This window comes from Miniopterus schreibersii (assembly GCF_964146895.1).
Source record: "Miniopterus schreibersii genome assembly, chromosome: 14".
Lineage (NCBI taxonomy): Eukaryota > Metazoa > Chordata > Mammalia > Chiroptera > Miniopteridae > Miniopterus > Miniopterus schreibersii.
This window is the reverse complement of record NC_138114.1, coordinates 32,963,830-32,978,326: the sequence shown is the minus strand read 5'-3', so window position 1 is coordinate 32,978,326 and position 14,497 is coordinate 32,963,830. Positions and strand designations below refer to the sequence as shown.

General features: G+C 33.9%; 1 protein-coding gene across 3 annotated transcripts in view; it reads right to left on the bottom strand.

Annotated features, from left to right (window-relative positions):
• KIF20B (kinesin family member 20B) overlaps positions 1 to 14,497 on the bottom strand; it is a 54,213-nt gene that overhangs the window by 19,119 nt on the left and 20,597 nt on the right. For all 3 annotated transcript variants that reach the window (XM_081158670.1, XM_081158671.1, XM_081158672.1), the window contains exons 19-23: positions 13,474 to 13,593; positions 9,315 to 9,465; positions 3,879 to 5,094; positions 3,400 to 3,538; positions 1,176 to 1,295 (exon numbers count right to left, since the gene is read on the bottom strand). In XM_081158670.1, coding sequence (XP_081014796.1) covers positions 1,176 to 1,295; positions 3,400 to 3,538; positions 3,879 to 5,094; positions 9,315 to 9,465; positions 13,474 to 13,593 — 1,746 coding nt within the window. The remainder of the gene's footprint in view (positions 1 to 1,175; positions 1,296 to 3,399; positions 3,539 to 3,878; positions 5,095 to 9,314; positions 9,466 to 13,473; positions 13,594 to 14,497) is intronic.

Genomic DNA, 14,497 nt, shown 5'->3' with positions numbered 1-14,497 from the left:
CCAGTTTTAACCTGTAAGGTAATCCAACCTCAAGCCTTATCTCATCTAACTTCAGCACTCTCTTCTTACTTTGTAAGTCTTACAATGAATCATTATAGAACCTGGAAATCTCTGAATTGTATTATGAAAGTACAGATTGCTTTATTAGGTTGTATTCAGTTAAAAATTTAAATCACACATTTACATGTGAATATTCATTAGTTTGCTTCATTTAAAAACAAACATGCAAAGAATACGACAGCCTTTCTTTATTGTTGCCTTACACAATTAATTGATGTTAAGTAAAATATAACCATTTATAAAGGAACTTTGCTTAAGTGTCTTCTTAAAAAATTTTTTTTACAGGTTCTGGGCTTTTTCTTTTTACTTTTTGCTTTGAAATAATTTTAGATTTATAGAAGAATTGCAAAGATAGCAGAGATTTCCTGTATAACCTCCATTTAGCCTCCCCTAATTTCAACATCTTCTATTATCATTTTAAAATACATATATTTTAAAATCAAGAAACTAACATTGGACACAAACAAATGACCAGTTGAGTCTCAAAGCTGTGTTATTTAGAAAATGGAAACAATCATTTTTGTGTGGAAAAAAGAAATTAGCATTGATATAATGCTATCAACACTACAGACTATTTGGACTTCACCAGTTTCTCCACTGATGTTTTAGGATCCCATACACGATACAGCACTGCATTTAGTCATGATGTCTCCCTAGTATCCTATTTGTGATAGTTTCTCAGTAATACTTTTCTTCAATGACCTTGACACTTTTTACTAGTCAGGTATTTAGTAGAACATCCTCAGTTTGGGTTTGCCTGATATCGTCTCACAATTAGATTAAAATAATGGATTTGGAAGAAGAAGATCATAGAAAAAATGTGTCCTTCTGGTCAATTGAGTCAGGAAATACTTATTACCAATGTGGCTTACCATCAGCGATGCTATTCTTGAACACCAGTTAAGGTGGTGGTTGTCAGGTTTCTCCACTGTCAAGTTACTATTTTTCCTTTGCATCCTCTAGTCATTAGAAGCAACTCACTATGACCTTATTTCATTTTAACCAATTTTTCAATTACAGAAAAGGCCAAAAGAGACTTTGGTATAAAGAACTGATTTTTTTAGACACTAAATTATACAGATTCTATTTAAACCATCCTTTAAAAAAACTGATACCTTGAGTTGCTGAATGGTTCGCTGTTTCATATCTATTTCCTGAGAACACAGGTTTTTCTTTTTCTCCAGTTCATTCATTTTAACCCTCAGTAATTTTTCCTCACTACGCATTAGAGATACCTACAAAGCAATGATTATAAAAGAAATTTAAAATTTTTTAAAAATATTAATTGCTTTATGGTTAAAATTCATGATCACTGGTTCAAAGATTCATGTCCTTAAAAACCCATTAAAGAAGGTCAATGGGGGGAAAGGCGGGGACACCTGTAGTACTTTCAACAATAAACATAAATTAAAAAAAAATAGATTGTAACTAGTATAAAATATGGATTCAAATTATCAAAATATTTCTTAATACTCTAAAGGAGAATGCATATGAAAAAATCATTTTCTTCTTACAGTTTAAGAATTTCAAACTCTGTAAGTGCTCTCAAAAAAGAATCAACATAGCATCTTGCATGCAACAGTAAAATCATTATCATGGAAAAATCAACAGAGACATTATTCTAGGGAGAAAATACTGGCCCACATTTCCAAGGTTTATTGAGCAATGTGATCCAGTAATACAAGAAATACTTTAAAAACTAATAATGGCACATAGAGGAACAATTACATGACCAAAAGGTACCCAAGCAAGGAGAAGTCAACTGATTTTTGGTGTTACTGGTACCAACAAAAATCAAGCATTTGTGAAAAAAAGTTAATAAATTTAAAATTATGAAAATAAAAATTTGCTCTAAGGCAAAAAATAACTATAGACAAAACCAAGAAAAATGGCAAGGGGTGGGGAAATATGCAATTCATATCCTCAAAAGGCTAAATTTCCTGAATATGTAATAAACTTCAATAATAATAAAACCAACAACCCAAGCTAAAAAGACAAAAGATATGAATACACACTTCACAGAAACAAAAAAATACAAGTATCTTTCAAACAAAGATACTCATTCATAATTAAAGAAATGTAAGTTAGAATTATAGTGAGATACTCTATTTACCTGTCAAATTAGCAAATATCAAAAAAGTATGATAAAATGCTACTTTGTGTGAGGATATAGAGAAAAAGATACTCTTTTATTCTCATACATTACTTCCAGCACATAAATTGGCATAATCTCTAAAGAGCATACTAAATACTGAAATTACAAATGTACCAACCCACAACCCACAAATTCCACTTTCAGGAATTATACCACAAAAAGACTTGTAAACATTCAAAATGACATTGCTGCATAATTTGAATCAGCAGAAGAGTAGGAACTATCAGAACTGTCCAACAACAGGGGACCAATTAACTGACTGTAAATACATTTTATAGCCATAAAAAACCTTCTTTGGAGACTTTAAATCCTGACAAGAAATCACAGCCAAAATATACTATTAAAAAAACCCACAAGATTTACAACAGCATTTATAGAATGTTGTTGTTGTTTTTTAAAGAGGAAGAGGAAGAAAGAAGAACAGAAGGCAGGAGAAGTAAAAAGAAAAGTAACTGATAATATTCAATGCCTTGCAAAGAAACTTGATGGCTGGGAGGAGTGGAAGGTTGTTGTTTTTATTCACTGTGTATTACTTTTGTATGTTCCGAATTTGGAATCATGTGATTGTATTTTCTATTTTAAAATTAAACTATAATAATTTGTTAGCCCAGCTGGCATGATTCAGTGGTTGAGTGTCGACCCAGGAACCAGGAGGTACAGTTTGATTCCTGGTCAGAGCACTGCCTGGGTTCCGGGCTCAATTCCCAGTAGGGGGCATGCAGGAGGCAGTCGATCAATGACTCTCTCATCATTGATGTGTCTATCTCTCTCTCCCTCCCTCTCTCTGAAATCAATAAAAACATTTTTAAAGTTTATTAAAAACAAAATCAAACAAACAAAAAAACACTTGTTACAACTGCACTGCATACTCTCCTAAATACTATCTGCAAAATAAGTTTGCTTTTTCCTTTTTGGGGGGGAATTTGATGTTAGCAGTCCTTAAGAGAAACAAAAAGTTCCAATCCTACACAAGACATAGTTTTCTAAATGTTGGCCATTTTTCACTTTAAGCTGACAAAAATTTTCTTTTGTGAAATAACTGTACTCAACATTTTAAGAAAAATTATGAAGTTGACCTATATTCTGTTCAATCCTAAAATTAGTATCATAGTATCTAAACTTGATATATAAGGAAAACCATCTTTATTATTTAAATTGGACACACAGCCTTTCAAAGAGTCTACCTCTTTCTGTACTTGCTTAATCTGCTTTTTGGCATCAGTCAGTTTCTCTTTCAGCTCAGCATTATCTTCTTCCTTCCTCTGAAGATCTGCTTTCAGATTTTGGATAAGAGCAGAGCCTGCAGACAACTCCTCCTTTAATCTATAAAACACAAACCACTTTTCTGTAGTGACACACCATTAATCACTTAGGATCATAATGTGAGACAGTAACAATCTACAGAATTACATCTTTCACAAATTTAGAATGTCCAAACCATGAATGAGTCCTTCAGAGAAAATTCCAGATTTTATAAAAAGACCTGTGCATATAACTTATTTCCAAAGGCTTATATAAACAAAATCCAAGTTCTTCACTCATCGTAGATGCTATATGTCACCAGATTAAGTTACACTCACCTACATTATTTAAAAGCTACTTAAGAAAATCAATAAAATGAATGCTTGGCATATTATATATATTTGAATAACATTTAGCTTACTTTTCTGTCTCCTGCCGGTTGGTTTCCTTTTCTTCTTCCTTTAACTGAAGGGAATGCTTTGCATCTTGCAAATTATTTGTTAATTGTGTGATTTCTTCTTTCAACTTGACTTCCCTTTCATTTAAACCTTTGATGTTTTTGATACAATCCTGATGATTTGCTTGAAATTCCTTCAGATTTTTTTCTAGCTTCAAGATGATAGATTCCTTTTCCAAAATGTCTTGTTCTAACTTGGCTGAATGACTACATTCACTTTCCTGAGATTCTAAGATTTCTTCAAGTTCCTTTATTTTCACTTTATAGCAGGCAACATCTTCCGTGATTTCTGAAAGTGCTCTCTTTCCTTCAGCTACATGCTGTACTTGAACATCCAGACTAACGTTTTTTTCTTGCAATTCTTCTTTCAGCTGCTGTATAAGACTTTCTTTTTCTTTTAGTAAGTCATCTTGATTTTTATTCTCTGTTTTTAATCTCCTATTTTCCTCCTCATAGCCTTTTACTGCTGCTTGTAATTTTTCAACTTGTTGTTCCAGTTCTTGGATCTGACGACTTTTTGTGGAGGAGGCCTTTACAATTTCCTTACATTCCTCCCAAATGGCATCAATACTAGAGTGGAAAGAACTTTCCCTAGTAAGCTTAACCTGCTTACTTACCAAATAATCATTATCCAAAGGGTGTAACTGTGTATTTGGCAAATCCTCCTGAGAACCACTTGAGAGATCCCGGAGACTGAGCAAATCTATGTTTGAGATCTGAGGAACTGAGTCAAGGGTTCGTAGTTCATCTATTTTTGCTTGCATTAATTTTATTTGTGAAACATTATTTGCGATGTTCCTTCTAGCGATTTCTATCTCCTCTGACAATTTTATAATCTTTTCCTCCTGTTCTTGATTCATACATTTCTGCACTTGTAATTCAGAAACTGCACTGTCATAAGTTGACTGAATTCGTTGGACCTCTATACTTAAAGAAAAGCTCTTCTTCTCAGAAAAAGAAAGCTCCTGCTGCAAACCAACAATCTGTTTACTTAGTTCTGCTTTTTCTTCTTTTTCATTTCTAAGTTCATTCTCAACAATGAGTAATCGTGTTTTCAGCTCTTCATTATCATTATTTTCTTGTACAGCTCTGATGTTTTCTTCATCATCCGAAATGCTCTGTTGCATCTCTTCACTTTCGTTTCGGTCTTTAGTGATAGTTGGACTAACATGTATAGGTCCTTTAAAAATAAGAAGATTGTTATTAATCTGGCAAACCTTAGTAAAACCAAAAAGTAATCAGATAAGCCAATATTCAAACACTAGAAACATGAAAGCAAACTTTTAATGAAAAACAAATAAGCTACTGAGTGAAAGAGCAAAAACAGGTGGCAAAACATACATGGTATAAGCCCATTTATATAAAAACTATAGTTCTGTAAGTTAATGGGGAGAGTCAGCAAAAGAAGTATACCAAATGATGGTAGCTACCTCTGAGGATTACCAGTTATTTATACTTCCTCTTTATAACTTTCAGTATTATTTAAATTTCCCACCATGAATCTTTATTATCATTATAATATGGGACAGAGGGAAGGTGATCACATAATGAGACACCCAAGACAGACATCCATATCCTACAGTATAGTTTTAAAGTACAATTATATGAGAGACCTACTAAATTAGTGATTTGAAAACTGAGTAGTTTAAATTTTCATGGCTAAAATCAGGAAAAAGATGGTTGAAGTTCTGGGAAATCTAATGTAGCCTTATCCTTCATTAGCTGTATGACCATTAATAAACTCCAACCGCTTCCTCAAATGGAAATACTACTACTGCTACCTATATGAGTTATTGTGAAGATCAAGATAATAAATGAGCTTAGAACACCATGCTTGGGACACAGTTAGCTATTATCAAAGCCTGAAAATTTGCACAGAGGGTTCAGTTAATTAAAGCTGAATAAAAATTTGCTTTTGCCAGGATCAATATCTACATTTCTAGAATATTTCTACCTGCCCTACTTACTATACAAAAGAGTGGTAAGAGGCCCAAATGGTTAATATATAATGTATGTTAAAGCATTTTGTAAATGTTGTATAAATACAAGAACTTTAACAATCATATTTGGTATAAATTAAACTATACCCAGCATAGCATATATGCACTATTAGCTAAACCTTAATTTTTAAAGTTCATTTTGACAAGTTAACCCACCTCATACAACTGTCAAGTAAAAATTATGTTCAAGTTTTTCTTGTAGATTGTATAGTTAAATCTTGAAACATAATACTCAGTCCTCTAGATACACAAATTTATCTTTTTTTGTTTAAATCCTCACCCAAGGATATATTTTCGTTGATTTTTAGAGAGGGAGAGAGAGAGAGAAACATCAATGTGAGAGACAAACATCCATCAGTTGCCTCCCATATGTGCCCCAACTGAGGGTGTATGGGACGACACTCCAACCAATTGATCCACTAGGCCAGGGCCATCAATTTATCTTTTTGTTTTCATACAACTTCCATTACTGTAACCAGGGTATGGGGACTATCTCACATCCTAAGAAATTACTTCAAAACATGTAAGAATCTGAGTTTAATACACAAAAGTAAAAGACAGTTTTAAGGGAGGGTTGCCCTGAAATCCTCCTCGTTAAAAAAAATCTATTACTTTCAGCGCAATGAATAAAAACAGTATATTTTAGCCATGGCCAGTGTTTTTACTTTTCAAATACAATCCATATTCTTTTCCTTCACCCACTGTCTAAATGCTTTGGGGCAGCTATGGGATCCCAAAATCTCTTTTCTTTAATACAGACTAATTTTAAAAGCTCACTGGACAAGGTTTAATTATCTATAATTTACATGGCTCTCTCCTGCCTCAAAGAGAATGGGAGAAACATGGCATTACCCCTGCTGTACAGCCTCACTTCCTTAGATTCTGTTTATTCTAATGATTCCAGCTACTCTGGAATGTATTATTTTTCATCAGATTGTCTCTCAGCATCTTATAAAGTCATGGCAAGTCATTCCAAAGGGAAATAACTTGGTCTTCTCCCCCAGTTCAGACTTCTGTTCTACTTTCAATTTAATGTAATTCTCTATGATATTTTCACACCTATGAATTCATCAGTGGAAATGACTAACTGAAAAAACTAAATCATGATGTTAAGAGTCCTGGATTTTTTTTCCCTATTATAATAGACATGTTAAAAAATCCCCCATACCCTTTAAAAAGACAAGTTATAAAAATGTCTGAACCCTTTATTAGGAAAGAGAGATGGGATCTAAGCAACTTAAAAATGACAACAATTAGAAATTCAAAGCTCATAAATAAATCCTGACTCTCTTGATCAAAAATACTTGCGTCATGCATACTATATACAAACAGTCCCTAAACCCTGAAGTGAATACAGAAAGCTTCTGTGATCAAGTAAAGTTGTTTCCTTAATTTCAACTGTATTTCAAGAACCAGAATACAGAAGGTAATCACTTTGTAAGTAATATAAATGTCTAACTAATATGTTGTACACCTGAAACTAACTGTATGTCAACTGAAATGGAAAAAAATTATTTTTAATTAAAACAAGAACCAGAATACATAATAGAAGGTAAATCAAACTAATTTGTTTGTACTGGATTTTTTTTTCCAGATATTTGTACTATTTTTTCAGTAATTTTAGAATGTTTTATATCAAAAGATTTATAGAACATATTCAGGACAACCTTGTTAGGGAAAAATTAAAATAAGTCCAGCAATAAAGATAGGAAAAAACTCTGCAGTATCTACAGCTTACTTATAAAAAGTAAACGACGAGAAAGGAATACAGTTAACACTTTAATTCAATACTTATACTATATGCAACCTATACTTATACAGCTTACTTCCTTTTGTTGTAAAAAATTAGCTTTTTGATTGAAAAATCACAAGTAGACTCTATCATATCTCTAGTCTGTCTCCTTTATCACTATCTGAAAGCTTATTTCTTGGACTATTTGCATGGTTACCAGTTTCCTCAAAGTCTGGATACAGTGATCTCAAACAAGTAAATTGACTTTCATAGGGAAAGGGCTTTTCATTCCCATTTAAGAACAGAAGACAGGCTTCCCATGACACTATCAACCCTCCTATCCTACTAGTTAGACGAGTCATATACTTTGTTATGGAGATTTTTCAGTAGCAGGTAGAGAGGACAGAGGGTAGTTATATCTATCATTTTCATATCATATGTTATGCAACCCCTACAGTTTCTAATAATGTAAGTAATGGAGAAATAACCAAAGTGGTTGTGATTTTAAGAAGAAATAAAAATGTTATGTTACCTAAACTTACCCAGATCTACCCACATCCAAATTATTTATAGTTCTTAAATAATCCTCACGAATGGGTTACCTTTAGGATTGGTCATGCTGTGTGTAACACTTGCTCCTGGCCACTTCCTAGTTTTCTACATTCTCAACTAATCTATGACACTGAGCAAGGTGAATGAGAGAGAGGAATGGTGCTATGGAAAATCACGGCAAGGTTATAACTCCCAGTAGCAAAGCACCTCTCCTTCACTGGATGCCAGAAGGCATACGCATATTAGTCTCAATCTATTAGTTCACACATGCACTGAACACCCTACAAAGCATTTATCTAATGCTGCATTATCCTTTAAGGCACCTGTTCGAAAGCATTCATTTTACTCAGGTTCTGTGAGGTGTTCAGTATGTTCGTGTATTACCCAATTGTTTTCATCCCTGACAACCCAGGAGGCAGGTACTACTTATTTTATTTAACTAATGACCAAAGTAAGACCTAACTTGCCCATTTTTCTCAAGGTGAAGCAACCAGCCAAGTCTGTAAAGCTAATGTGCTTTCTCTTAGAAAGCCCTACCTCCCTGTATCATACTACAAAAGTTTTCCCAAAAAATTAATGAACAGTTTAGAAAGAATGTAAATGCTGGTATGTTCTTTCACATATACAGGGAGACAGAGAGTAAGCATGCACCCACTTCTTTTGATAGTTAATTCTATAGTAAATACAACAACTCAAGTACATTTATCATTAGTAATATTTAGCTCAAAGTCTCCCAGTCAAATGTTCTTTTCTCCAAATGAATAAGAAATGCAAAGGTAGAAAGCAATGTGGAGAGATTTAGGCAAAAAAAGGTACTATCACTACGAAAATGAAAGTGATATGTTTTAACTATTATAAGCACAGAAGCAAAAGAATTATAGGCATGAAAAAGTGAGAAAAGCATATCTAAAAATATATTTATTATAATAAAAGACAGCTTTAAATACAACCATTCTGTAGACAGTTCATAACATGTTATTGTAAATATTAGTAACATTTAGATTTCCTCGGGGGTTTTTTCCTAGACAAGTAAATTTCCTCCATTTGCAACTTTTCTGTTTACTGGTTTAGGAATTAGCTTTCTTAAAGGCCTCCTGTTGGCAAAGGAAGTAGTACCTTTCTTTGCTGGTGGTTCATCTTCTTGAAGTTCATTTGCATTTAATCTTTTTATTCCTGAATAAGTTTTAGTTTTGTTGTCCGTAGGCATTTCAACGGTTTCATTACAAGCCAATTTATTGTTTATTATTAAAGATGTGCCAACCTTGCTCTAAAATAAAATAAATTTAGATTAGTTCACATAAAGAAAGCAACAATAAATGTAAAAAGTATATAGATTGTTTCAATAGTGTATCATAAACATTTTTATTTTCAAATTTGTTGAAACATTTTTCTAAATTACCTCTTAAGTCTCACCCTAAAATAATTGAGGGTTCTGCAAATAAGGAATATTAACTAATGTGTACACCCACTAAGGATAAAAAAAACTTGTCTTAAAATTAGTTAAGCATGCCTGGCCAGACATGGCTCAGCGGTTGAGCACAGATCTAGGATCCAGGAGATTGCAGTTTGATTCCCAGTCAGGGCACATGCTCGGGTTGTGGGCTCAATCCCCAGTGGGGGGTGTGTGCAGGAGGCAGGCGATCAATGACTCTTTTATCATTGATGTTTCTCTCTCTCTCTCTCTTCCTCTCTCTCTGAAATCAATAGATATATGAAAATAATTTTTTTTAAAAAGTGAGTTAAGCATGTAGCTTCACCAGATACGTAAAAACAAATTCATCTTTAGATTTCCTAAGGTGATCAGGTGGATTACAGACTTGTTTGGGGATAACTATAGAACCCTACAACACCTACCCCTCAGTCCTATTTGTAAAGTGCTTTGAAAAGAAAAATACTTAAAATTGTTTCCTATACTTTTACTTAAAATCTTGAGGTGCCATTCTAGAAATTCAACAATAGCTTTGTTTGTTAACCAAAGCCTTTCAAAGCAGTATTGTGTTACACTTTAAGAACTCCCATAAAGCCTGGCCAGCATGGTTCAGCGGTTGAGCGTCGACCTATGATCCAAGAGATCAAGGTTCAATTCCTGGTCAGGGCACACGCCCACGTTGTGGGCTCAATCTTCTGTGGGGAGCGTGCAGGGGGCAGCCGATCAATGACTCTCTCATCATTGATGTTTCTCTCTCTCTCCTTCTCCCTTCCTCTCTCTGAAATCAATAAAGGTATATTAAAAAAAAACAAAAAGGAACTCCCATAAAGCAATATCTGGTATGGCTCCATGGTTAGAGCGTGAGCACTAGGACTGAAGGGTCCCAGGTTCGATTCCGGCCAAGGATACATACCTCGGTTGAGATTTTTTTTTTTTAATATATGTTTACTGATTTCAGAGAGAGGAAGGGAAAAGGAGAGAGAGAGAGAGAGATAGAAACATCAATGATGAGAGAGTCATTGACCGGCTGCCTCCTGCATGCCCCCAACTGGGGATCAAGCCCACAACCCGGGCATGTAGCCTGACCGGGAATGGAACTGTGATCTCCTGGATCGTAGGTCAATGCTCAGCCACTGAGCCTTGCTGGCCGGGCTGAGATATTCTTAAACAAAGAATGTCTGGAAGAACAACCTCCATGCTTCCTCACAATTAGCACCTTCGTGTCACTGATAAATGACAAAATCCTGGACAGATGATCACATCTCTGATAGAGCTAGAGTGTTTTCCACTCCATGCCAGGTTCAGTTGTCTCCTTCCCTCACTCTTAGGCCTATCATAATGACCTGATTATTTTTTTGCCTCCAAATTACATAATCTTCATCCCCCCAAAAAATCTATCCTCCACTGCTCACAGTTATTGAAAAGTGTTCTCTTTCAATAGCTAGGGTATGCCTGGTTGGAAGAACAATAAAGAACCACTATTAAAAATAAACTTTTTCATCATTAGAGTCACTTTCAAAACCACCTTTGGAACAGTTGACCCAGATCAACAGCTAATGAGCAGTCAGATTAAGTTCCAAATTACTTCCCACTTGTTTATGTATTTATGTGAAAAATTGAGCAATGTTGTAAGTTAGTTGATAACAGGATCAAGAGCCTATCTAAAAAGTTTATTTATAGGCAAGGACTACTAAATTAGGAATACTGCTTATTTTATATTGCTTTTTTACTGTTTCTTAAACACTACTAACACATTGTGGTATGCAAAAAGACTACAGAGATAAATTCCTTGTTAACTTTCCAACAATTTTCTTCGAAGCTGTAATCGCCAGAATGATGTCTCTGGCTTTTCTCTTGTTTTTATTTCCCTTCACCAAATAAAAGATCAGACTTAAAATCCAAACCAAGTGATGAGAGCAAAAGCACATGGTATATAAACAAAATATAAGTGCTGAGAGCCTTGAGGCCCAGGACTCAAGAGCCTTGGTTCTGGAAAAAGTCAAGCCCCAAGTTCCAAAAAGTTTACCCACCTCTTATTTCACAAATCAACTTCTTCTTCTTAATCCCTACCTCTACTCCCCAACTACCCTCAAAGTCCTCATGAACCATCACATGAACTCTTTCAAGAGGCTTCTAACTGGTTTCTTTAGCTCCAGCCTAATTCCATCTCAATCCCATCCTCCAAGTTTCCAAAAACATCTACTCAAAATAAAAAAAAATCAACTTTGCTATTCCTCTCCTAAAATCAAGGAATCCTCACTGCCTACAGATAAAACCCAAACTCTTCAATGCACTAATTACAGCCTTCGCACCATCTTACCCCAATCTACTGCTACCTTGCTTCATTTCTCACCTCACCTTGCTTCAAACTTTCTTCTAGCACAACAAACTGCTTGTATTTTCCTGACCAAGAGGCTTCTCATTTCCATGACTTTGTGCATTGATTCTTATACCTGAAGGTCAATATATCTTCTTGTCTCTGTGACTAAGAACTGCACCCTCCATCTACTTTAAAATGGCTAAAATTTTTAATCACCCTTTAAAGCGCAACCTAATCATTTTCATCTCCAGAAAGTATTCCCTATACACCCACCTAATTCTCAGCTTGCACATACTGATTACCAATGCACATTTCATTATTATTATGTTTATGTGATCTCTCTCTTATTGGAGAGTTGTGAAAGGGACTAGGTTTTATTAATCTATGTAATTCTAAGAATCTAGCATAGTATTTGGCACATAGTAGACAATAAGTGTTTCTTAACTCAAATAAATCATTTTATGTTTCTTATCCTTACTCTTTGCCTTATCACAAAGGTGATTCTCTCAGTTCAGGTACAAAAAAGTCAGGCTGAATAACAACACATCTAATAAATACCAAAAGAGAGGCCTGCTACCAGAGATTAGGCAGAGGGTAAACCACTCTTCTAAAACGCTTATTCACCCTTGCAGTATCCAAGGCCCACCTAAAGTTGAGAAGATTCAGAAAATATTGGTGGGTATTGGAGTTTAACTGTCATGATACAAAGGAGGGTCAACAGTCACTTTTTATAAGATATCACTCTTGCTTCTCCCAGTCAGAGAAAACAGACAAAAGCGCCTCTGAACCAAGGAGAGACGTTTGGCTATTAGGTTACTCAGTCTATTACATTATTACCATATATTTTATGATTTCTACTTAAAAAATAACTTGAAGCTTACAATAAAAACCATAAGAAACCACCAAAACCATTGTTTAAAAAAAAAAAAAAAAGATTAGAAAGACAGGCTAATCATTCTAGACTAAAATAATTAAATATGAACTTACCTAATTTGTCTCTATGAAATCTTTAAAGGCTTTATATGCCACACGACATAATGTAATTGTTTAAAGAAAATCCAAGCTTAATTAAGCTTATGAACATTATTTAAAATGCATATTATAGAAAGTCTCTAAGGAAAAAAACCCTTATTTTACTAAATTTCATTTATAGTTCTAAATATAGATATATAGATAGGTTACAGTTAAAAAGATAGGGATCTTTATGATCTGTGGATATCTAACCATATCAAAGTTCCTTTTACCCCAGAGCTCCCCTTCCAACTAGCTGAGGCTTAAACTTGCAAGGGCTACAAATTCTTCTCATCTCATATTCTTCTACATGTACTCAGAGGTCAAATGCCCACTTTTAAGTTCTCAAAAATTGAGATTTTACAATAGTAAACTGAATTCAACACCAGAATAAACAATTCAACATTCTTGGAAAATTAGTTTGTTATTTAAGCTATTCGAAATTATTTTATTTTGAATCAAAACACACTTTTTAATGTCATTTATAATGAAGAAAAATAAAGTAAAATTCTTACACTGCTTTTAAATGTGTCTTCCACATGAAATTTTAGGTTCTGAAAGTTGTTAATAGTTTCCTCTTTTTGATCAACTATGTCTTTCAACTCTTGAATTCTTTGATTCTGCACAAGTATTTTCTTAGAATATAAAAAAAGCAATGTTTAGTAAATATATTTTAGGATAACTAAAATGTAAATACAACGCAGTTTTAGAATTCCTTCCAATTTAAAGACTAAGCAAAAATACCAGGGACCACACACTATGTTCAGCATGATCTTATTTTTGTTTAAAACATAACACGTTTAGCCCTGGCCAGTATGGCTAAGTTTGCTGGAGCATTTTCCTATGCACCAGAAGGTCTGCAATTCAATTCCTGGTAAGGGCACATATCTAGGTTGCAAGTTTGATCCCCAGTCAGAGTATGTACAGGAAGCAACCAATGGGTGTCTCTCTCTCTCACACTAATGTTTCTCTCTCCTATCCTCCCTCTCTAAAAACAAACAAACAAATAAATAAAAATAATGTGTTTACAAAAATAAAAGAAAGAGAAGGAAAATAGCATATTGGGTGAGAGGAATCTGTAATCAGACTCTGGGTTTGAATCCTAGTTTCTCTACCTTCTAGTTGTGGGACCCTGGGCAAGTTACTTAATATCTCTGTAAAAATAAAAAATAATAGTATCTACATCATAAAGCTGTTCTGAGATTTAATGAATATATGTAAAGCACTTAAAAGAGTATATAGTAACTGTTCTATAAAAATATGTATAAAGTAAAAGAGTTACCAACCAGCTTATTTGTTTTTTCTCTTTTTTTGTAATTTAGGAGAAAGATTACAGGACAATTTTCTATCTTGCATAGTTTAATATAACTGAATTTTTACAACTAGCATCTACTATTTTTATAACTAGAAAAAATAAAAGATTAGGAATTGTCTAAACAGTAGCTGTAATGTCTTCTGCTAAGTACATTCTTGTGGTTACTTCTTTAAATACTGGATATAAGATGCCCAGATCTTGAGTTATTTGTAGCTGATCATATC